At 44.7% G+C, this 26079-nt stretch overlaps 1 protein-coding gene across 3 annotated transcripts in view; it reads right to left on the reverse strand.

The window, feature by feature from the left end:
- Positions 1-26079, reverse strand: part of SPIDR (scaffold protein involved in DNA repair) — a 2204159-nt gene that overhangs the window by 1332096 nt on the left and 845984 nt on the right. For all 3 annotated transcript variants that reach the window (XM_078687327.1, XM_078687328.1, XM_078687326.1), the window contains exon 8: positions 1578-1797. In XM_078687327.1, coding sequence (XP_078543453.1) covers positions 1578-1797 — 220 coding nt within the window. The remainder of the gene's footprint in view (positions 1-1577; positions 1798-26079) is intronic.

The raw sequence follows: 26079 nt of genomic DNA on the forward strand, positions 1-26079 counted from the left end.
TTCCAACTTTCCTGGCTTCAGCTGCCAGCATCAATCCACTACTGCTCCTCAGATACTGTTGCATGGACCTTCAGGCAGCATGCAGTTACTTCCAGGCTCTGAGGCAGGAAACTGAAAGCTGACATCTGTCTGTCTTCACTGCGCAGAGTTCAGTTTTTCACTTCTAGATTTTTCTCTGTACCCTCTCACATCATGTTACAGGATCGAGTGAGGACAGAGAGGCTCCTGAGCTCACCCTTTGGTGAGATGGAAGATGATGAGATGACAGCCTGGTACAGGGATGGGCCTGTCACCAAGGCCAGTCTACTCTGCAGCAAAACGAGCAGAGTTGCCACTGTAACTGGCAGTTGATGTTCTCAAAGAGTGCTAAACGATTTTGTTGGAAGAGAAAGAATGAAAGTGTATAGAGAGTGAGAAACTGCAGAGGCCTGGATGACAGGGGGACAGATTGATGGTTGTAAAAGGGAGGGGGCATTTTTCAATTCTGGCCTAGGGCGGCAAAACACCTAGAAACGGCCCTTGGATGCTATGCATCCCCTGGGTTCAAGCAGGGCCGGACTGGGAACCAGAACCGGCCCTGGCAAAGGGGGTCCTGGGTGAGACCGAGCTCTTTGCCGGGGCCGGTTTTCGACCGATCTTGTTACAGGGCCGATTTTGCAGCTATGCTGCAAAAACCACCCTGTAACAAAAACGGCCGCCAGGGGCCCCAACCCGGCCCCCCCACCCATGCGGCGCACCGGGGGATTGCCCGGTGCCGGCTACGGGCAGTCCGGCCCTGGGTTCAAGAGCAGAGAACCACAGAGCAGTGAATGCCCCATGATTGGACAACGAAGTTCCTCTTCACACTTCCTGTCCAGTCCCAGTGTCATGGCTGTGAACCTAGCAGGATTCCATGCGGTGGGGTCTTTCTCAGTGGCTAAAATGGAGTTCAAGAAGTACATGTGCTCATTGCCCTACAGTACCTGAGTGTTACTTTGAGGTGCCAGTACGCTCCAATTAAAAGAATTGAATTCCAAACGAGAAATGCAGGAACTCTCCTTCAAAATTCAAGAACGTGCTGCTATGCAGGAACTATTCAACGCTCACCGGTCAATATTATAGGTTGCTAGTCAACATGGGATGGGGTGGCTGGGTGGCATCCAGACAAAGTGTTTAGTTTTCTTTTCAAGTAGGATTCGAAAAGTGTAAAGGCCCTTTCTGTACATACAGAAAAGCATAGTTCTAAGTCATTGACGTCTGCAGAATTTTTTTTGAGGGTGGGGGGGGGGGGGGCATAATTTTAACGTCATTCATCCTGTGAGCCTTTCGAAACAGCAGCACAATCTTGAATTTTTTTTAAAGTGCAAGTGACAAATCCAGGAGGTGGTGTGGGCGGCAAGCACCCCCTTGCGGACGCCCATGTTCCAAGATTTTCTGTAGAAAAAAAAGTTGCATTAGCAGCTCAAGCGGCCTGGTGCTAACAATGGCCACAGAGGACATCTTCAACAGGAGCAGTTAATGACGCTCACAGTCAGAGAAAGGAGTGCCACCCTTGTAAAACAACGGACGTGTGCTGTGCTTGCGTGTGTGTCACTCACCAAGGCGGATGGATATGAATGACGTCCTCCGGGCCCGCTCGGAGCTGTGCGGCCGTTTCTCTAGTGAAGAGGACCTTCAGCCGGCGGTCAGCGGGAGGGTCCTCTCCAGAGCTGTCATTGTCGCCAGGGGGGCTACCCAGCTGCTCGCAGACGGCAACCTGCATGGAACACTCCTCGTGCACCCCCAGCACCTTCACGATCAACACACCGGCTCTGCTGCCTGCAATCAAACCATTCAAGAAAATAAAGACGCCATGTCAGACTATGTACTGAGATTAAACGTAAGCACGACTGAAGCAATCTATTTCATTTCTGGATAAAGACAAGCTATTATATGTCAAACCAACGAGACCACTCGGTTTCCAATCATGGATGAATGCAGGTAACATCTGCATTCAATAGTAATAAAAACAACTCGTTATGTAGTGCGTGTTCACAATCTGCATGTTACACAACTCAATCATAAGAAAGATGAATGGGTGCGTAAGCTCCGCTCTGGAGGTGCTCAGCTCTCTGAGTTATCTTTTTTTTATTAACCTGAAGGAGCCTGTTGCAATATTTAAAGCAATATTTTAAGCTACATAACAATAAAAAAAAAAACATATTCTACCTGCAACGTGCTTCTTTAGGGTGTAATGACGCAAAAACATTTGAAGGTTGTTACCCACCTAAGATAAAATCCGACATTCAAATTAGTAAAATGGAAACCGCTGTGGGCACGAATTACCGAGCTTCAGGCACATCGAAGTAAAGGGCGTCAACTGAGCCCAAAACCTCCTGTGATTCTGGGCAAATCACTTAATCTCCCCGTGCCTAAAATGAAAGTAACTGGAAACGTAAAAATGTAACGTAACTGGAAAATATGTAAAGCGCTCCGATACCTGATTCGGTTCGAGTCTAGTTCGCGCTATATAAAAAACTGCAAAAAAAAACAATTTGAAGATATGAACAGGCGTAGCCAGAACTGCAGACAAGCATTGGAAATGCAATAGGTCTCGCACCATTAGAGTTAGTGCTTTTAGAATTGTTTATGGGGTTTTTTTGTCAATGTTTAGCATTTTTGTTTCCTGTAGCCAATGCTAAAGTATTACAAATAAAAAAAGCCATAAACATTTCTAAAAGCTCTAACTGAAATGGTCTGAGAACTATTGCACTGTGTGAGGGTGAGTGAGGGTGAGTGAGGGTGAGTGAGGGTGAGGGGTTGAGGGTGAGTGAGAGTGAGGGTGAGTGAGGGTGAGTGAGGGTGAGTGAGGGTGAGTGAGGGGGAGTGAGGGTGAGTGAGGGTGAGTGAGGGTGAGGTGTTGAGGGTGAGTGAGGGTGAGGGTGGGTGAGGGTGAGGGTGAGTGAGGTGTTGAGGGTGAGGGTGAGTGAGGGTGAGGGGTTTTGGGTGAGTGAGGGGGAGTAGTTGAGGCTGAGTGAGGGTGAGTGAGAGTGAGGGTGAGTGAGGGGGTGAGGGGGTGAGGGGTTGAGGGTGAGTGAGTGAGGGTGAGGGGTTGAGGGTGAGTGAGGGTGAGGGGTTGAGGGTGAGTGAGGGTTTGAGGGTGAGGGGTTGAGGGTGAGTGAGGGTGAGGGGTTTTGGGTGAGTGAGGGGGAGTAGTTGAGGCTGAGTGTGGGTGAGTGAGAGTGAGGGTGAGTGAGGGGTTGAGGGTGAGGGGTTGAGGGTGAGTGAGGATGAGTGAGAGTGAGGGTGAGTGAGGGTGAGTGAGGGGTTGAGGGTGAGGGGTTGAGGGTGAGTGAGGGTTTGAGGGTGAGGGGTTGAGGGTGAGTGAGGGTGGGTGAGGGTGAGGGGTTGAGGGGGAGGGGTCGAGGGGGAGGGGTTGAGGGTGAGTGAGGGTGAATGAGTGAGGGTGAGGGGTTGAGGGTGAGTGAGGGTGAGGGTGAGTGAGGGTGAGGGTGAGTGAGGGTGAGGGGTTGAGGGTGAGTGAGGGTGAGGGTGAGGCTGAGGGGTTGAGGGTGAGTGAGAGTGAGTGTTGTGAGAGAGGGGTGATGAGGCCTGGTTGTTGTGAGAGAGGGGTGATGAGTCCTGGTTGTTTTGAGGTACAGCTGATGAGGCCTGGTTGTTGTGCGCTCTGTGTATTTTCACATGGCGTTCTACATTCTTAATGGAGTGCCTGTAACTGTATATTCCACTCAGTTATCTCCAGTTGCATCTGGAGATCAACCTGGGCGGACGCCTTAGCTGTGCTGCAATAAACCTGCTTGTCTTCTTATCGTGGATTTGGCATCATTGTAATAAAGTCGTTCACTAAAAGAATTACATGAAATTACATTGGGAGATGAGGGTTGGAGGCGAGCTAGTGAGAGAAAGAAGAGGGCCGGCTTTCTGTGTGGAAATGAACACAGAACTGCAGCGGCTCCACTGTGGCGTCTGATAACAAATATTAAACATTATTTATCAGCATTGGGAGCCATTGAGAATGTAACCAGTGATTAGTGCTTATCTACTTCCATCGGATTTCCATTGTCTGCTGCGCAGCGCTCCTAGAGCAATGTTTTGTGCAGCAGGCGCTTAACAACCCCCTTCCCCATGTGTAAATGCACACGCACTATAACTCACTGCAAAGCGTTAAATGTCGCTTCGCCCAACAAATATTCATGACTTGCTGATTGTAGCGAATAAAGCAGATATAAGGCTGGAGACATTGTAGGCGGTGTGAAAAAGCTATGCTGCTTTCTGCCACGCCTATTCCTAATGCTGACATGACATTTTTCGATTACGGCCCCAGGAACGTTTTGGAACTTTGTTTCCTGTGACCGCAAAAACGCAACAGGCTGTTGAACAGCGGCCACCACTGACAGCTTCTGAATGACAGCAAAGTAAATAAAGAGATGGGCGAGCCGCGCAGAACAAAAGAAAGGCATGCTACCGCCATTATTAAAGATGAATAAAGGCACGCGCCGCCATTGTTAATGATGAAGCTACCCAACAAAAAAAAAAATGCAGTAAAACTTTCATTGAATAATTAAAATGTATCAACACATAAAAATGATCATCACTCCCCTAATTGTGCTACTAGATTGCATTAACCAGTTTCGCTGTCGGTGCCCCTCAGCTGAGATTTCAGGGAGAGTGTGTACCCACTGAAAGAACCTCCAGTAACCTCTTTCTTGTTCGTTCTCTGAGGTTCACGGCACAGGAGGACGTTAGTTACGAAGAAGCTGTGGCATGCAGTTACTGTGATTGGAACCTCTGTGCGGAGGAGCATGCGTGGGCTGCTAAAGGGGGCTGGTGGTGTGAAGGTGGCTTAATAGTCTGAAGCAGTAAGGTTAGGAACACGGATGTAAAGGGTACAGCTACAGGAACGTGAAAGCCAGCAGCATGCTTGCCTGAGCCAGAGAAACACTCACAAAGGGAGGAGAGCAAGCATCTGTATACATTAAAGTAAGGCACCCATGAATTGGGTGCCGCTCTAAGCCAGGGAAACGCTCATTCAAATAAACAAGCGAAAGGATCGGAGACACGGCGGGTAAAATAAACAACAAAAAAAACGAAGCCGGAGGGAAGAGAGGGGAGGGGGGAGGAGAAATGCGACACGGTGGGAAGGGGAGGGGGCGGAGCGGGTCAAATCAACAAACAAGCCGAAGGGAAGAGAGGGGAGGGGGGAGGAGAAATGCGATACTAGATTGCATTAACCAGTTTCGCTGTCGGTGCCCCTCAGCTGAGATTTCAGGGAGAGTGTGTACCCACTGAAAGAACCTCCAGTAACCTCTTTCTTGTTCGTTCTCTGAGGTTCACGGCACAGGAGGACGTTAGTTACGAAGAAGCTGTGGCATGCAGTTACTGTGATTGGAACCTCTGTGCGGAGGAGCATGCGTGGGCTGCTAAAGGGGGCTGGTGGTGTGAAGGTGGCTTAATAGTCTGAAGCAGTAAGGTTAGGAACACGGATGTAAAGGGTACAGCTACAGGAACGTGAAAGCCAGCAGCATGCTTGCCTGAGCCAGAGAAACACTCACAAAGGGAGGAGAGCAAGCATCTGTATACATTAAAGTAAGGCACCCATGAATTGGGTGCCGCTCTAAGCCAGGGAAACGCTCATTCAAATAAACAAGCGAAAGGATCGGAGACACGGCGGGTAAAATAAACAAAAAAAAAAACGAAGCCGGAGGGAAGAGAGGGGCGGGGGGAGGAGAAATGCGACACGGTGGGAAGGGGAGGGGGCGGAGCGGGTCAAATCAACAAACAAGCCGAAGGGAAGAGAGGGGAGGGGGGAGGAGAAATGCGACACGGTAAACAAAGACGGACATGCACGCGCCCGTGACTTTTAAGGTCAATGCGCATGCGCATAAGCTTAATGCGCATGCGCATTGACCTTAAAAGTCACGGGCACTGCAAGGAATCGCCACGATTCCTTGCAGTGTGGATAAAGAGTGGATAACTCGCAATACTCTCGCCTTGCTCGATGCGCATGCGCATCGACAGGCGAGACCTAAAAAACCACCAGAAGTGTGACTAGTCAGTGCTAAGTGTGGTAAAAAGCGGGAAATCTGGTGATCAAGGCAAGGCCGCAGTGGGAACCAACGCCAGCCCTGGTACAATGTTGAAATCAGTCCCATACTGCAGCAAGCCAGTGAGTTTAGCAAGGGAAATTAAACCCCTCTGTATTGTGTGTGTTTGGGGGTGTTCCCACAAAACCATAAAAAAAATGGTTTAAACAGTGCAAATTATATAATACACGTACCCTGGTTGTCCTATAAAGTAGTTAAACATGATATGCCAGCGTTTGTCCAAAACTCACTGATCAAGCTATGCCCTGGCAGAAGTACCCCATTTCAACAAGTAGCTCTCCTTTCACTGGTATTCAACGTTACTCCAAAAGAAACTGGAGTAAGCATGCTTTAAGGTTACGAATGTGTGCCAAACACCCTCATCTCTAGGTGGTTCAGTGGAAGGGGTTTCACAAAATGTGTTTTTTAACTGGAGAAGAAAGAAACGCGGGAAAGAAATGTGCAACTGCCCCTTCTCCTAACACTACACCAGCATATTGTCTGCGGACAAGGGGTTGTTGTAGGGCTAAGTGTAGCGCGAGAACGCCAGGCAATCTCTAATTTGCAAAGATTCTGGATATCAAGAAATGGGTAGGTCATGTTTTTGAGAATCGGACGGTCCCAAAACTCCAAGAAACAGACCGAACTGGTGTGAGTCTTTGCTAACATACCCCAAGAGCCGAGGGCTCACCTCTAAAATCTAAAATAGTCGCACAAAACACAAAAAGTCCTTAGGAATGCAGATGTATTTTCAAACAAGAGTCTCCGTTTCCAAAAGTTGAAAGAGGGTTATAGCGAATTCAGAAGCTTAAACTCAGCCTGTAATAAGCGGTGTGATCACTTTCCTTGTTTAAAAGGGAATCTCATCTCTGTGGGTTTGAATGTCCAGAATGATAAAACACAAAGCAAACACTCTGCTTGCAGGGATAAGCTTTTCTGCAGGTCTCACTTTAGCTGTCTTTTGTGGAAGATCTATTGTAAGCTATACAATACAATACATAGAATGGGTTTAGTGCATAATTAGATGAATTTCTAGGTCTATACCACTTCCCTTCTTTCCTCCCTGTTCTGCTGCCTGTCCTGCCCAAAGTGCATTTCGAGCTCGCAGTGTTTTGATTCTTTGGCATGGATTCTTCCACAGAATACCTTGTCTTGCATTACAATGCGCAAGGGACTATGGGCGCGATGCACTGTTCCCATTAGAAAACCCAGGGATGTGCAATTTGATCTATGCATTAACAAGTGGCATTACAAATTGTACATTCTTATGGGCAGGGCTTTAAGTGGGACGGGTCCTGCTGGTGCTCAGCATCGGCAGTTCCAAAAAGCAGGCACTGAGATGGGTCCCTTACGGGCTCTCTATTATTGCGCTCCCCCTCCCAGTGAAAAGAAAAATCTTAACTTGGAAGCAGTACTCTCTCACTGCCTTTGATGTATCTTTAAGGGGGCATCGTTACAGTTCTTTCACAATTCCATCATTTCAAAACTGAAGCATTTAAACTATTTTATACAAATATGTAATTGTTTTTGCTTATTTATCTTATGTAACTAATAACCATTCACAAGGCCAATAGTCCTGGCTTGCTGTAGGTGTAATGTTACTTATATTATATATCTGAATGCAATGACATGAAGAAGCAGCAAAATACCAGTAGGGCAGCACATAATCCTAACCAGATATTTCTAAATTATGTTTTTTAAGCCACGCCCTTAATTACATTGGCCAAGCCCCTTAGAATGACCCCCAGTTTTTCATCCCACTTGAAGCCCTGCACATAAGGTGGCAAAACTGCAGAATGAGTCCCCATTAGGCGGGTGGCAATTTGTTACCCCTGTGACTGGCTGTAAAAGCAGGGGTGAGGCTTGCAAAGGACAGCAGACCTTGGTCTCTTCATCTGCATATCCCAAACAGGAAAAATGTTCTTTGTTTAGGTTGCTCGTGTCTGTTAAAGGGACAGGTGCTTGGCAGTGGAACTGGAAGCAAGGAGTGGGGGAGGTTCTGCGGCACCCCATAAATCTTTGTTTGAGTTCCGATGAAGGAATAATAATGCAGAGGCATATATTAGTCCAGAAGCATTTAATGAATGTTTAAGTACAAACTGTCTCAAGAAAGGCAACTTCGTTTGAAATGTACTAATCCGTTTAAAAATGAAGAGCTGTGTTTGCTATTCCTTTCTGCTACTGTTTGTTCAAGGTATCTTGTCATTTTAACTAGTGACTCTTTTGCTGGGGTACAGGTGAAAGAAGAAGCCACAATATTCCAGAGATGTTGTAACACATGTAAATGACGTGACTGCTTTACAAAGTAAAGTGTGGATATCTCAAAATATCAGAAGCATTAAAAGTACCGTCAAGGCATCTAAGTCAGTTCATGACGCTGGCCAGCACCTCCGCTCTAAAAACTGTTCCAGCACCACTGGGCATTGGGGCTAAAGTTCCCCCAGAGGCCAGCAACACAATTCCCAAAGGGGACAGGTTACCCCTAGAAAATCAGATACCATCGTCTTTGATGTGTAGGTATCCGATGAATGGTTTGAGACTGCATGTGTTCATCTGCAAACTGTAGACTACTATGTTTTGGAATCAATTGTACCTCCTCATGTAAAGCGCTCTGATACCTCTGGGTTTAGCCAGCACTATATAAAACTTTTCAAATAAAAATAAATAAAGGGTGATCTTTTCAAGCAACCTCCTAGTCACGATGCGCGCAGGGTCACAAAACCCTACGACTTTTCCAACTCATTCTAAGGGCCTTGTAAAGAGTAAAAACTTATTTTGCAGTCACAAACCCTGTGATTTTGCAAACCACAGACTTTACAATGATAAAATACCTTTGTATATCAGGCCCTATATTCTCTGCTTCTCTCTCTCTTCCTCTCACCATTCCATGCGAGGTTCCCGGCCATGCATCTTTGAATGCATTTAATTTCATATTGCAAAAACCCCTTCATAGATGGTCACTGGGCATGTGTGTGCATCTGCAGCAGTCATCTTTGAATTGGGTTTAAGAAAATACATCTAAAGCATTCAAAGTTGTCATCTGTACAACAATCCCTGTGTACCTGTCATCGCATTCTTGCTAAGAAGTCGCCTGTACCTCTCCAGAGCCTAGTCACCAGGTATGCTCCATCTCGCGCCTTGCGCTCCTCACATGGAGGCCTATTAAAGGTGCCTAGAGTGAGAAGGGCCCGCATGGGAGGAAGATCTTTTCGCTACCTGGTGGCGAAGAGCTGGAATGCTCTACCCCTCGATCTCCGGCTGGACCCATCGGAAACTAGTTTCCGGAGGAAACTAAAAACACACCTCTTTTCAAGATAGTCGGGTCCACTCCTTATTTCTGTTTGAGTCTGTATCTTTTTCTGTTAGCGCGGAGACACGCTTCTTAGCGTACCAGGCGCTTTATAAAATTCCCTTTATTATTATCTGCAGATGAGCGTGTGCATCCACACTGCCCATCTTTGAGTGGCTTTTCTTCTACTTTAAGAAACTCCATCCATAGATGGGAGCAGCAGATGTGTCAATAGGTTTTACAGACAAGATCTAATGGCTTTGCCAACACATGTGGTAAGAAAGATGGGACTGGAAAAAAAAAAGAAAGACGGGACTGAGTAGGAGATTCTTTCTGGAGTTACACAAGGTCAGATGGATAGTACCTCCGGCAAATACTTTATGTCATTCGGATGATTAAGAAGGCGGTACATGAATATGTCACTCCAAAAGGCTACTTCACAATGCTCTTAAGAGCAGAAAGGTGCGTTAAATGAGCTCAATCTGGATCTACAGAAATAAAGATATTCTGGATTCGCTTTAAGGCACAAGTTTATTGATTTATCTACATTTTTGGGTGTTTTATAACTAGGGCACACTTTTAAACTGCTGTACAGGCTCAGCATTTGTACAGGGCTTGAAAAAAACTTTCTTGGCTTTCAAGCACTCTAGGATCCCACCTCATACAAAAAAGCAGCTGGAAAATTACACTGGACTGACCAACAACAGAGGATATTGCTTGGAGCTGAATGAATAGGCATTGGCATACCTGAAGGATGCAGTTGGCCCTTCAGTCCTAACAGGGTCAAACAAAAAAGATGCCAAAGGAAAATTACATTGATTGCACAAGGAAGGATAGCTTGGAAGAAGCAGTAAATCAGAGTGAGGGGAGGGCAGAGTTGAGTTGGGATTGGAAATGCAAAAAAAAATCGCAGGCCAACACAGTTTTGGCCAGTGCACCGAAGGCAACATGTTCTAATAATCTGTGGAATAAAAATATGCCTTTCTCATCATTTAAGCTGGCACTAAACAAAGCAGCAAAATGTAATTTGTTGATAACGGACAAAGGCATCTTTTCTCATCATTCTCATTCGTGGACAGTGATTAATAACTATAAAACCCTTAAACCGGCGGCCTACTTAGACTCTACGTTCTCTATCTAGATTAAAAGACAACTGATGGCATTGCGTTTTGGCAAATTTCCTACCCCGGCTGACGAGCCACATTGGAAGAACATTGAGTCAAAAGAATGGCGTCTTTGCGGCTATCAAAATGAAGACTTAATTCATCTTATATGTCATTGCAAGAAGCTGCAACCGGAGCGTGTCCCTTTTTTAAAGGGAGCATTCCTGGATAGAGGAATAAGCTTGCGTAGAACCGCCATCATTAGATGACTGGATCCAACTGACTCCCAAATGAATTGTAGAATGAAAGTTTTTACAAGCTCATGATCAACTATTGAAAGCAGCAGCAATTTAATGAGATAGTCTCAATATGGGACGAAAGCGATAAAATGAGGAGGAGATGAAACAGGTGTGATTACGGACTACTTGAGTTAAATACATCACCTAGTGAACAATTGCCATTAATATTTTTCAGACTCAGGGCTAGGAGCCAGATGGATGTATTTTTGGCAAAAAAAGGAAGCAAATAATAGATTGAAGCATATAATGTCTAGTTCCACATATTCACATTATAGGTTCTTTTATAAGTTTGTGAAATGTGTAAATACTGATTCATGAATTGTCTTTTATACATATTATGATGAGGTATTTTTTTACGCAAAATGGTAATTATTTTGAACTAATGTTTGCAGAATGTTCATGTAAATTGTTACGGTTTTTATTAACTATACAATAAACAAACTTATTATAACTGAGTTGGGAGCGGGGTTATATGACTTGTGGGTGGACGCTCAGGGGAGTTGAAATAGCTAGAGACATAAGTAGTCGACTCAGACCTTTATGCAAGAGAAAAATGCTGGGGAAGTATTTTTAAATTAAGCAGCCAGTGCTGCTATTAGCACAGACAGTGCAATGCAAACACATCCCACTTTTTAAAGTAGAGAAACGGATTAGAAAAAAACAATAGGCATATAATTCCCAAATGTCCACATACACAATTACATATTGGCCAACTACACATGCTGGAAGCCAGTTGTTTTACTTGGAGCACTCTCCATGTGACAGATTCATATTTTTACTGTACCCGTTATCCAGAGTACTAGTGGATACCGGTTACTTTCAGATGCTATCGCGATACAACTTATTGAGGATTTACAAATATTTTATTGACTATATGCCCTGAGGAAGTCGGTGGGTGACGCCCCCAAGACAAAATACGTGTTGGCTAGACGAAACACGTGTTGGCTACGTCAAAGTGATAACAGGAATCATCTGTGAATCACCTGTGTGTTTTGAAAGTGATGAGTTCTTGAAAATAAAGAAGATTTGGATTTGGACTAATTGATCCTATGAATTCTTGATTATTAATGACATATGTTTGCTCAGGGGTAAGATTTATTATTGTACTCTTTTTCTGGGAACTAGTGTCCACAGAAATACTTGAAAACGTGGGTGGCCATTTCCCCTTTTTCCTTTGTGCATCTTATGGGATAATTTGATGAGCTTGTTACATTGATGGTTATGCGCAGACTCTAATCCAGCCACATTTCGAAGTTGCCTCAACCACACAGCTAGTTCTTCATCCCCAACTCACTGCTGCTTAGAACCCTTGTGCTCAGCCACTTGTGAAATATTATTGGTGTTATGCATACCCAAAAGGGACATGTTTTAACAGATATGAAAGGATCAATTTCCAGTGATTATTTCCTATGGACTGTTGGAAACAATCATCTTTTATGTGGCATTTCCCTAGAACTTTGCTCCAACTGTTTAGTTGGGTGTAGAACTCTGTGCACGTTACCGCTGCTAATCAGTGTTGAAGTGCTGTGCGCTCCCTTTAAACATGATGAAATTGGCAAACCCCTGATTGGCTTTTATTTTTAATTTCGAAAATTAAGAGGCACAATCAATTTATCGTAATACATGTTACATTTGAATGATCTGTTCAATTTATACTTATACAATGTTAGCAATCTTATATATACACATCACAAAAAAACATTCTGCTCCAATTTTGATGTATAGAGCATTACCATCACAGCATTACCATCAGCAGTATTGGTCACATCTAAGTATTCACATTCTTGAGGTATGGATGGCAGTTCGCAAATATATCCTCTATAGGCATTCCATTTACCCCATTTTTTGGGGCTCCCCTATACAAATACACCGTCTTCTCCGCCACCATAACAGTGTCCATATCCCTACACCATTCTGCTAAGGTAGTGTTGGCTACTCCACCCCAGTGGCTAGCAATGTTTCTCTTGGCTATCATGACACCCAGAGAAGCTCAGGTCTATTCTGTTGAATTTAAATCTGTTGCTTCCCAAATATTAGGTAGACAGCATTACCACTCACTCTTGTGATCAGGGACGTGACTGACTCCCAGTACGATACCACAACAGGACACGCCTAGATAATATGGAAGAATGTGCCGATCCCCCCTCATTGTCGCAAACAGAGCGGGTTGTCGACTTTACCAATTTTACAGAGGGTAGTTCTAGTGAAGTAAATTCTGTGAAGAATTTTGAGTTGTACTAGACGTGGTTTGGATGTGATCGCTACCTCTCTGGGGGATGCAAGCGCCTCCTGCCAATCTGTGTCATCCAGCTCACCTAGGTCTGCCTGCCACTTGCCTTTAAGCTTCTCCATCTGTAAATGTAAATGTAAATGTAAATGTACAGGAATTTATATAGCGCAAATCACCGAGCGGTTTCTAAGCGCTTGCTTAGGGAACCCGTCCTGGTATTCCCCTGTGAGATAACCCCGGTAGGGTATCCGCAAGGTGAAAGCCAGGCATCCCGCCGCGAGGGGCCGTTGTGGAGATTAAGCAAGCTATTGCCCAGAGTCGCAGAGTGTCAACCCGTGAATCGAGTAGGCCCCGGAGCGAGAATTGTCGAGTCCATGGACATTTTAGGACTCAAGACCCCGCCGAGCCGGGAATTGAACCCTGGTCCCTGGCTGACGTCTGCTTCCAGGTCTGCCTTTTTTTTTTATATGTTAAGGAGATTGCTCTTTTGTTTAGATAGTCCATTAGTAGTCTGTCCTCTAGTAGGGACGCTTCAGGCAGGGTGGTGTCCGGAGGGGTTGCTGCTTCAAGAGCGTGTTTGATCTGTTGGTAGCGAAAGTGTTCATTTGATGCCAATTCGTATCTCGTCTGGAGTTGTTTAAAAGTAATCATTTTTCCCTTAACCCAGAGGTCGCCCACCTTTGATATCCCGATAATGTCCCAGTTGTGAAAACCCTTACTTTTTTCCAGTCTTCCCAGCCTGTCTGTAACCCATAGGGGTGTCGCTCACGTGAGTGTGTCGTGCCACACCAACCTTTTGTGCACAGTTTTCCAAATCTGGAGTGTATGGGGGCCAAACTTTGGAACTCTCTGCCACTGCACATTCGTTCCCTGAATAACTTGCTTGCCTTCGGTAAGGCAATTAAAACTCATCTGTTCCCTATGTCCTAGGCCTCTCGCTGCTCCTTCCCTTCCCCCTCAGCTGTTATTTCATGGTTTAGCGCCGGGACGCCCCGTTGCTGGGGCAGCTGTTTGCGCTCTAACAAAACTTTAACATAACATAACATGGTTCGTCGGGCCCATCATCAGACAGTTCTTGTTATAAAGTGCACGATGTAGCCCGTCGTTCCTAGCTGTGGCCTATCAAGGGCATAGGCAGGCTCTGTATAGGGGACGTGAATCCATTGGTTCACCACTATTAGTTGGGCGGCCCAGTAGTAATATTGTATGTTAGGGAGTGCGATGCCCCCATCATACCAGGAGCGATATAATTTTACCATTGCTATTTGGGCTGGTTTATTGTCCCATAGGAGTTTAGTGACTTCCGCCTCAATGACCTGGAAGTATGTTTGTGGAACTGGAAAGGGTGTGTTTTGTAGGGCGAAGAGGAACCAGGGGAGCACCATCATTTTAAAAAGGGCTGCTTTCCCTAGCAGCGATAAAGGCAACGATTGCCAGTGCTTAGTATCTTTTTGTAGTCATTCAGAGGAGCTTGGAGATTTAGGGTCATGAATAGTTCAGGGTCTCGGGTGATGGCGTACATTATTGCGATGGGAGCGGCCTTCGTAATCATCTAGCTTTGCTGCCATGGTCTTGTTGTCAAGTTACAAACGTTGCACTTGTTTTTTCAGTGAGAATGTGTCTGCATTCACAGTGGCTGTTATGGATTCGACCTCTGTCACACAGGAACTCAAGTTCCTAAAGTCAGCACAGATAAGTGAGAGTTCAGTGGTCACAGTGTCTTTACGGGACTCTAGAGAGGTATGAACCTTATTTAATGTGGACATGATGTCCTGTAGTGTGATTTCCTTCTCCGGGGTAGTCTCTTTGGTAGAGGACGCTTCAGTCTCAGTTCGATCGTTCACTTCTTTGTCTGGCTTAGAGTAGGCGTATTTCTCCGATTTGTTTGTTGGCCCCGCCCCCCATCGTGCCTCGTCAGCACGTCCACTCCCTGCGGGCACTAACCATCTTAAAGCAGTAGTCGCCGCCGCCTGACCGTGTTACACAATGGCGCCCTCGGCCTGTCGGCTTTCCTGCTATCGGGTCTGTCTCACTGTAGTTTCAGGAGTGGAACCGAAACGTAAGGCGGGAGCCAGGGCGAGCACGGAGCATGAGGCACAGTGTTCTTGGGTGAAGCCTCGGTTCATGCACACTAGGGGCCCGGATCCGGCCAAGCACAGGCCGCAGATGGCGAGGGCGACGTCGCTCAAATTTCAGGGTAGATGTTCTAGTCCAGCTCCCTGTTTATTCGTGGCGTGGGTCCCTTGTTCCCTCTATTCAGTAGCACCACAGCTCAAGGGCTCCGCAGTGGACTGCAGCATCCATTGTGTCATCCACTGAAAGAGGCACTAAAAACATGACTGATAAAAGTTCTTCTAATTATTTATAATTCATCCCTAAGTAGGCCTTTTTGGCCATAAGGAAGGGTGCAATGTATTTAAATATAGGACATCTAAAAGCTGAATGTTGTTACAGTGAAAAAGCTGTAAAAGCTATTTTTACTGTAGCAGGGTTGGTTATTTTATAGGAAAGCACTGGGATACAATATGAAGTTTAATACATGTTATCTCTGTCTAAAGAAACAGCTACTAATTACATTGTTTTGACAAGCTCAAATCACTCGTGATGTTGAATTTGTAATTTCAACGTTCTCCGCAGAATGCAAAATTACCCAAATTCCGTGAACGGAACGTAATTTACCACCCAGGCCTAATTTTAAAGTGGTATTGTATTTCTTAAAACTAATAATAGATTAAAAAAAACAGCACTGGCAAAGCCAATAGGCCTAATCTATCCGAGATGTATTGGCTTTGTCAAGGTTCTTAAGACATGTTGTACAGCAGCAAGACTGCTGTGCAGCATGCCTGAAGTGAAAAAAAGCGATACGACACAGCCAGTGTTGACTGCATCATGGTGCTTTTATTTATGTTTTTATTTTTTATCTTTCAGGCGCTGCTGTAGAACATGGCTTTGCCAAAGCTTGCTTCTTTTGTTTTTGATATGATATGAATTTTGCCTTTTCCATTAGGCTGGTCATAAGTATTTCACGGGCAGGGGCCGTCCGTGGTGTTTGATTGAAAATGATAATTTGGGCTAACCTGTACTGCAAAATGAGTAATATGGTTTACTGCAGGATACGGAGCTCAATCCCCTGAACGATCCCAAGCAGGTATCTTAAGAGTGGCCTAGAAAGGCTCTACAATCCTTCATATCGTCAACATGAGAACGCTATTTGGTAGCACTGTGAATTGACTGCATGGGAGTTGGGTAGATTAGAGGAAATGGAAGGGTAGGATAAGTCCTCATGTAACGAAACTAGGGCTCATGTAAAGCGCTGTGATCCCTGATGTCTCGGGTCTAGTTCGCGCTATATAAAACTCTAATAAAAAAAAAGTCATGCATGGTATCTAGCGGCTAAATTGTAGGTTCTGGAACCAGGTGTCCTGCTTTACAATCCTATTTTCTCCCAGTTATCATATTGTGTGATCGTGGAGAAATAACATTACCTCACACATCCTTGTTTACCTTGTCTGTCAAAATTGGAAGTGTGTAGAAAAAGCCTCAACCCTTTTATTAAAGTTGTAAGTATATTTTAAAAACTGTGTGTTTGTATTCTCAAGTTAAGACATTTTTTGAGGTAAGCAGAAAAGCTTGGGTGCAACAGTGTGCCCAAAGACACATAATAGTTGGTTGTCGTAGGTTGAAGCTTTTATTCGATATGCAAGATATCTTGAAAGCGTACACAAATACAGCATTTAAAAAAAAAAACTTAAAAAAGACATTTTAAGAGCAGTATTGAATGTACAATTAAAACAGATAAAAAGACATGTGATGTAGGAATAATAGTGACTTTTAAGGGAGGTGAGTCCCAAATCCATCACCTTCAACAGTTCTAAAACTAAATATATACTATCTCAGATGTTGAAGCGTTTTACCTTTCATTATTCATGTTGATACAATGATGTTACCGATTAATATTACCGAATAAGCACTTTATGCTTCACAATGGGTACAAAAATCACAATTTGAATACTTATACAAGAGAATGCACCTAAAGACAAATCTCTTTGTGATGCACATTGAGAACATATCTGCGAGTAAATTGCAAAAGCAATCCTGTAGAACATTCATTCACGGACAGCGAATCACCACGCAGTTGTAGATTAGTCAAATACGTAAAAACAACACGAATGAGCTAACGTGCTCCGTGGAAGCACGCGTAAACACTATACAAATGCATTAAGTAAATTATGGCAGTCCTATGCACAAGTGATGCTAAAATATATCAACAAGCACTTTAGTCAACATACAGTTTATGTAAAAGTGATGCTGTCAGGACAGTGCACAATTTGGCATTAAAAGTGCATATACCGTTGGTGTCATTCTTTACAGTGTGCCTACAGATTTAACTCTCCCTTTGCATTTCAGAATACTGCTATGCATCCTGTATAAAAAGTCACTATGCATTTAGCTGCCAATGTAACATAAGAAAGTCAGAGTGCGCTATCACCTATCACAGTGTCCATGTATAAAGTGTCCGTGCACAATCGGCTTTGATTGTTCGCATAGCGGGTAGGTATTGCCAGGGGATAATCATCTACCTATTCACCGTTATTCATGCACAGACACTTAGGTCCCAGTGCCTGTCCACAATTAACAACCTTGTGAATTTACATACCTTGCACACTCTGCTGTTACTGTAATAAGCTCTGCATAGCATCAAACATGGAAAAAGAAATGTTTAAAAAGGAGAAATAGTACCTCCATCAGTGTGAGCAGTGGACGGCACTAATTAAGTTGAATCAATCTGTGCGTGGTCTATCCTCCACAGAAAGGAACAGAAGTGATGCTTGGCCTGCGCTGGCCATTTAATTAGGAGGCAACAAAGAAGACTGATACTGAAGCCAACAAATGGAAAGTAATGGGTGGACTCCAGGTCCTTTATTGTAAACAACAGAATCCTGCAGGTTCGACCTAATGAAGGGTTTTAAGAATCACTTTAGAAAAATGCACCTATGAACATCCAGATAACAATGTCCAGTGTGCAAGTCATTCTAAATTACTATTAATTTGGATCACAGAAGATGGTCTGGCTGTGTTCCAGTCATTGGACTGGAATGCATCCCTGAGTGATCGCCAGTGGCTAAGATTACTTTAAGCAACGCATTCATCACTTTTTAGGTATTGCCTGGCGAAAGCAGCGCATGCGCTGCTCACGCCATGGAGAGGACCTTTTACAATCGATTCTGCCAAAGCATAATGCCCGCGCGTCAAGATGGAAAAAGATGGCTGCTCTCACCATCCACAAAGCTAACCAAGAAGCGTAGGGACAAAAAAATGCACGCGCATGTGGACAGCCCAATGCCATCTTTGTTTACGTTCATTAGCGTAGGGATGTGCACACACGCGCGCCTTTTTTTGTCCATACGCGTGCATGGGGGCGTGCTTTCGCTTTCCTGCCCTCCGGCGTGCTTTTGCTTTCCCTCCCTCGAGGCCCGTCCAGCCAAAGCTCTGCAGGCCCACGGTGTAAAACCGAGAGGCCTGCGTTTGGACACAGAAGTAGGACTATTGTGTAGCAGCCACTGGTGAAACAGAAATAACAGCCATGTTGTAATTTGGCAGCAGTTAGATTAAGCATTAGCTGAAGACATGCTGTATTTAGCAACTATTGTATCTTTTGTTTAGACACCATTTTGAATTTGCGGCAGCCATTTTGTATGCCACATGTTGCCATGTGCTCATCATGTGCTCTGTCCTACCTTCCTGTTAACTGCTCCTGAAATCTGCCTAGAGACGAGATATATTTAGACCTTTCCTGTTCTGCACATGCTCAGTTGAGCTTGCAGCTGTTGTCAATTTATATCTGTCAGGATGTGTTTACTAGAAACTGGACACTGTTAGCTCCTCCTACTTGTCGACCCTGCATTTTCTGTATGACCTTGTATGTCTCGAAACTCAGCACTCTGTGCTTGTACCGCCTTCTTTTGAGCCCCTGTGTGGGTATAAAAGAGCCATGCTCTTTTCATTCAGTGTGCTACTTCATACAGTTGCCGAAGGGTGCTGTGTGAATATAGTACCACCTCTTGAGGTTAATAAACTTTGTTTTTTCTATTCCAGTTCCTGTGCCAATTTCTTCCTATTTGTCTGAGGACTCTGTGCATGAGAAAGGAGAACCCCTAGCACTGGTAGGCCCTGCTGAGACCTAGTACTACAAATTGGCCCATCCAACGTGGCGCTCATCGGCGACTCGGACGCCCGAAGGAGTGGTCGTGACGAAGGATTGGAATCTCGCTGTGGACGTGATCATTGCCAGAGGAGACCCGAGTCTTGGCATCCAAGGCGTTTTTTCCTTTTTTTCCGATTTGACCATCCAGGTGGTGCCAGTCCTCGACTGAGATCCTTTCTGTTGGCTGGCCGCGCAGTGGCCATTTTGGTCGAATTTAGAACTTGGCAGTTGGACTCTGGACGCCCTGTGATTGGTAAGAACCGTTGTACGGCAGTTTTAAAATACGCTTGCTGTGGCAAATTTTGGTTTGGTATGACTAGTCATGATGTGTATGTGAAAGAGTAATATATGTGTTGCAATACATATAGGCAGGTAAATGCAGAGATTTTTGTCTCTAAAATTCTGATTTCTGATTTGAACGGCACAACGTATTAAAGATACTTTAAGTGCTACTTTGATTATAAATATTGCATATTTTGCACTATTTTCTGGCCATGCCTGCTTTTAGCGCACTCCGTAGGATGTGCTGCTTTTGTGGAAATAACCGGTTAAGACTTGAGGAATCGCAGCCGGCTCCCCCAGAGGGGACGCCTAATAGAGAGATGTATATAAAATACGGTCTTTCTTCCATAATGTACAGCACATTATGGAGGAAATACACGCGCAAGGATCCTGAGTTACGTTGGCCAATGTATGGGTCATTTGATGTGCGAAAGATTGAGTATGTGGAACAGTGTATGTTTGAGCGAAAATCCAGACAAGATATGTTTGAGTGTGTGCGTATGTGGGTGAAGGAAGTACGTGAGCGTGAGAAACGTGAGCAAGCGCTGATTGAGAAAGAGCAACGGAAGAGTGTGTATGAAAAAGCGCAAGCATTAAGAAAGAAAGAAGTGAATGAATTGGAAGAAAGACAGGAGAAGGAGCGCAGATTACAGATATCTGGCCAATACGCTGTTCGACAGCCTCTTTATCCTGTCCTTAATAAACCACAAGATGATTTTTTGTTACTAGATCGCTCTCCGCCTCCGTATGCCGTTCCGTCCGCTCAATCCGGCAAAGATGAGGACCCTGAGATAGATCGAACGAAACCAGACACTCGCTCCATGCTGACGGCCGATCGTGCGGCTGAACTTAGAAAGGCCGCTCGTCAAGCACTTCGTGATACTGTCACCGTTTCTAACATCTTGGATGATTTACAGGGGTGGCAGGAAAGGGAGCAATTATATTTTACTGAGTATTTTGCTGAGGAAGTTGTAGAGATGTTTCGGAAAGTTTCCGATCTTTTAGAACCTGATGATGTAGCAGACGATTGTAAACGAATGCGTAATGGGTTTTTTACTCTTCCCCAGGTTGCTGATACGATAAGGCGGTTGTTCAAACTACGAACTGAGGCGCTTCGTCTGCGAGAGGAGAAACGGAAAGCTAAAGCAGATGAACGAAAGGGTCCGGTTGACGAGAAACAAACACCTATCTTCGAAGCAGATAAGACTAGTATAGTGCATGCAAAGCCTATGCGAGAGGCAGCGCCTTTATATGTTCCTCCTAAAGGAGCAGGCACCAGTGATGATAAGTCTTCAGTTGACCCAAAGGGATATTTTATTTATAATTGGGTGTATACTCCCTGGAATAGGGCAGATGTAATGGCACTTAAAGCTGCATTGCCTGACCCGTGGAAAAATCCGGCCGCTTTCTATGAGGAAGTTGAGGGAGCCATAAATTCTTGTACTATGACATTAGCCGGCATCGATTTATTTTTCGGGCTAATATTACCGCCTGATATGTGGAGGTCTGTGCGGAAAGTTGATGATCAAGCAGCCTATGGGACAAAGTGGGACGATATAGAGACAGAAGATAGGGAGAGAGAACCAGCGAAAAAGCCATGTAGATTGATTTTGGATCTTCCCGCTGCGATATTAACTAAGTTAAAAACGATCATTCCCCCTAAAAAGATTGATTGGACTATTTTAGCATTGTGTAAGCAAAAGGCAGATGAATCGGTTTCAGATTTCTTTACGCGTTTTGAGGAAGCCTTTCATGATTTTGGTGGTCAGTCGCTAACGGACGATACGGGCCGACATCTGTTTGTAGATAAATATGTTACGAATCTATTACCAGGAGTGGCTAGCCGTCTAAAAGCTAGTGAAAGCTCTTGGACTACCTCTTCTCCGGCATCTCTCCTGACAATGGATCAATATTATGAGCGTCAGGAATTAGAAGCAAGGGGTAGTGAGGATAAGAAGTCTAAGGATTTAAAAACAAAGGTTATGTTATCTCAGGTTTATGGTTCGCCTTCTAGAGGAAGTGATAGAGGCGGACGATGATTTAATGGTTCTTCTTATACTCGCTCGAATTTGGCTATTGATCAATGCGCGTATTGTCGGAAATTTGGCCATTGGGCTGATGAGTGTCCATTGTTGCGCTCCCAACGCTATGCTCGTGGCCGAGGGCAAATGAGAAATCGTGCGGGATACTCAGGTCCCAGGGGTAACACGAACGATCGCGCCAGGTTTGATCCTAATGCACGAGCACAGAATGGGTTCAACACTTTTGATAGGCGTAATCAATACCAAATGTCTGATTATGCGCAGCCTGATTTACATGATTCTGCTTATGCATAGGATTGCGTAGGATGGGGTAAGGAATCAGTTGAAGTTCCAGTAGATCAGAGGGGTCCTTATGTTACAGCACATGTTTTGGGTTCTACTGATCAGTTTCTGGTTGATACAGGAGCTAGTCGTAGCGCTCTGTCTAAACAATTGGTTCCAAGGGCTCCCCTGTCTGGCTTAACGATCACATCGATAGGATTCGATGGAACACCTTCCCTTAGCCCATTGTCCCAACCACTTGCATTTCATGTTGATAAATTTGCTGCTCCATGCCCGTTTCTGCTTTCTCCAAATACACCAGATAATATTGTGGGTCTTGATATGCTCAAGTATTTCAGAGCCACAATAAGATGTTCCCCTGAAGGAGTACGTGTGATTTTGAATGATAATTACCCTGTGATGGACAGAGTTTGTCTTGTTAAAGAGGATATTGCATTAGCCTCCCTACCTAAAACTTTGTGGGCTACTTCAGATACTGATGTGGGACAGATGGTTATTCCACCGGTACATATTAGTGTAAAGGAGGGAGCTGTGTTGCCGCGACTGCCCCAATATAGAATCTCACAGGAGGGTGAGGAAGCACTTACACGAATTGTACACGATCTCATTGAAGTAGGGGTTGTTGAAGAAGTTCCATTTAATGTCTGTAACAGTCCGGTTCTCCCGATTTTGAAAAAAGACACTGACACTAGGATCTATCGCTTCATAATTGATTTACGTGAAGTGAATAAAATTGTAGTACCACAGTACCCAGTGGTTTCTGACATAACGACACTACTTACTTTGGTTCCTCCAACAGCAACTACGTTCTCTGTTATAGACTTGAAGAACGCTTTCTTTTCGATCCCTATTCACCCTGATAGCCGATATTTGTTCGGTTTCACTTTGAATAATCGATCGTATAGATTTTGTAGAGTTCCTCAAGGCTATACTGAGAGTCCTAGTATTTACAGTCAAGCATTGAAGAGACAACTTGATTCTTTTGTTTTGCCCGAAGGTGTGGCGCTCATACAATATGTCGATGATATATTGTTGGCAGCTGATACCTCTGAACAATGTGAAAAATGCACTTTGTCCTTGCTTTCTTTCCTTGCTTCACATCATCACAAAGTATCAAGAAAGAAATTGCAATATTGTAGACCAAAGGTAACCTACTTAGGTCACCTTTTGTCTAAGGAGGGGCGTGCACTCACATCAGATCGTATTCAGGCAATTTTAGACACACCAGTACCTTCCACACAGAAAGAAGTTCGAGCATTTTTAGGTCTTACTTCCTTTTGTAGGCAATGGATATTAGGGTTTTCACACATTGTTAAACCTTTGTTAGCCCTTTTGACAAAAGACACTCCAATACCCCTTCCTTGGACAGATGAATGTGAGAATGCTTTCCAACAGTTACGACAAGCTCTTTGTTCAGCACCAGTGTTAGGTACTTCAGATTATATGAAGCCTTTTACATTGTACGTACATGAGAGAGATGGATGTGCATTGTCAGTTTTAGTGCAGACACATGGTGGTAAGCAACGCCCTTGTGCTTATTTTTCATCAGTACTTGATCCTGTTGCTCGAGCGTTGCCTGGATGTTTTCGCTCGGTTGCAGCAACAGCTGTGTCAATACGCCAGAGTGAAGGAATAGTCTTATCACATAAGCTGTTGGTGCTGGTACCCCATGCTGTTGATGCCCTTTTGAATCAAACAAAGACGCAGCATTTAACTAGTGCTCGCCTGACAGGATATGAGTTGACGCTATTAGCTCCTCATATTACACTGAAGAGATGTGCAACACTAAACCCAGCCACGTTGTTGCCATTTCCGGCGACTCAGCCTGAGGCGCAAGAAACACATGATTGTATTTTTCTGACTGAGGAACAGACAAAGGGTCGTATTGATTTGCAAGATACGCCCCTTCCAGATGTAGAGGGAGAACTGTGGGTTGATGGGTCTTGTCTGAAGTTACCGGATGGTACAACTTCAGCCGCGTATGCAATTACTACGCTTCACACGATAGTGGAGACAGCTCGCATACCACAGAAGTCAGCTCAAGCAGCAGAACTAATAGCTCTGACACGAGCATGTGAGCTTAGTACAGGTTTATGTGTGAACATTTACACAGATAGCCGCTATGCTTTCGGAGTAGTGCATGATTATGGCCTGCTCTGGAAGGAAAGAGGTTTTCTGACATCACATGGAACGCAGATAATGCACGGAGAATTAGTGCATAATCTTTTAACTGCATTAACATATCCAAAGAAAATAGCAATAGTGAAATGTAGTGCACACAAGAAAGTGACTGATAAGGTGGGACAAGGAAATGCTTTCGTAGATCAAGTGGCGCGTGAGACTGCGATGCAGCCTAACACTACTTCTATGTATGTAGTGAAGTCACAAGCTGAGCGGTGGCACGATGTTAGGAAAGAAGTACTAGAGAATCAGAGGACCGCTTCTGACAAGGAAAGGGAGCAATGGTCCAAGGATGGAGAGTTGGATGATGAAGGTTGTTGGCGAAACAAACAGATGGACAAATGGAAGTTACCTATAGCTTTTGTACAACCTATGGTTCAGATGGCACATGGGCTAGCACATGTTGGAGCTTCAGCAATAGTGACATTGCTTACGCAAGTTTGGGAGCATCCAGAAATTGCTAGCACAGCTAAGAGAGTAGTACAGTCCTGCATGATTTGTCTGCAATTCAATCCTGGAAAGGGAACACGAACTCCAGCAGGAGGGTTTGCTACACCGACTGCACCTTTTGAAGTTTTGCAGATGGATTATATTCAGCTTGAACGCTGCAATAATCTGAAGTATGTTTTAGTAGTGGTATGTGCCTTCAGCAAATGGATTGAGGCGTACCCCACAAAGGACAATACTGCAATTACTACGGCAAAGGTGCTTTTGAAGGAATTTTTCCCTCGTTATGGTGTTTGTAGACTTTTGTGGAGTGATAACGGACCTCATTTCATAGGGAACGTTATTAAGTATGTTCTGAAAGGATTAGGGATTAAGCAGAAGTTTCATGCAGTGTTCCACCCGCAGTCAGCAGGACTGGTGGAAAGATATAATGCTACCTTGAAGCTGAAATTAGCTAAAATACAAGCTTCTACTTCTCTGACTTGGCCAGATGCACTTCCACTGGCATTGTTGTCTATCAGATCAGTACCTCATTCTCGGATAGGTCTTACTCCGTACGAAATTCTGTTCGGACGTCCCATGAATATATGGGGGGTCCCGAAACCGAGCTCAGCGTACGATGTACCTTGTGTTTTGATGAATGACTATTTGGCACAATTAACTGATAACTTGGTTTCTATTCATCAACAGGTTCGAGAAGCACTCCCTGACCGATCCACAGGTGAAGGCCATAATCTCTGACCTGGCGATTTTGTTGTTATCAAGTCCTTTGAGAGGTCGAGCAGTCTGGAGCCAAGGTGGTGTGGTCCCGAGCAGGTCTTGCTTGCAACGAGAACAGCTGTCCGTGTCACCAACCGGAAAAATTGGATCCATGGGGTCCATTGTCGACGAGTGCAACCTGGTTTGGTGGAGCCTGCTGTGTTGACCGACCATCGAGAGATTCTGACTGTGGAGAAAGGCCGTGCTGTGGTGCCTGACGAATCTGAGGAGTTCTTCCCGGACCCAACTGTTTCTGGAACAAGGAGATACGATTTGAGGCCAAGGAAGAAACCTGCAGTAGTGTGAAAGTTGTCTGAGCTGTCCCTGGGTTAGTGAAACGGAGAGCCGATGTGGCAAGGGGGGGGGGGGGATCAGCCCTGCATTAGAGTAGTGACACCCGTCTTGGCCCGTGGTGAAGAAATCAACGGCTGCCCAGGGGTAAGAGCTTTGACAACTACTTTAGTTTCTGGAAGAGTTCTGACAACCTTTTAGTTTCAGGAAGATTTGTTTTGTACATTTGCTCAAATGGAGAAAAAGAAGATTTTCTGTGTTGTAGGGTTCATTGCTGCCTTAGCGATTACAGCTACAATTACTTGGTTTGTTGAAGATGCAACTCCTGTGCGTGAGTTGTTCGTTTTTACTACGCCAGTGCCCGAGGAACATTTTTACTTTACTCTCCCATATCAAGAATTGAAACATAGACAGTCTTACTTGAATAACACTTTCATCCAGATGCTACATCATACGCATACTGCTACGAACGCTTCAAACTGTTGGATATGTGGAATGATGCCAGCTCATCAAAAGAAGGGGGGGAACACCATTTATACCTCTTCCTTTCTCGCACAATGGTTCTTGTCGAGCCTGGTATACTTTGCTTTTTGCAACTAGGAAGCCT

This window comes from Lissotriton helveticus, chromosome 4_1 (genome assembly GCF_964261635.1).
Source record: "Lissotriton helveticus chromosome 4_1, aLisHel1.1, whole genome shotgun sequence".
NCBI lineage: Eukaryota > Metazoa > Chordata > Amphibia > Caudata > Salamandridae > Lissotriton > Lissotriton helveticus.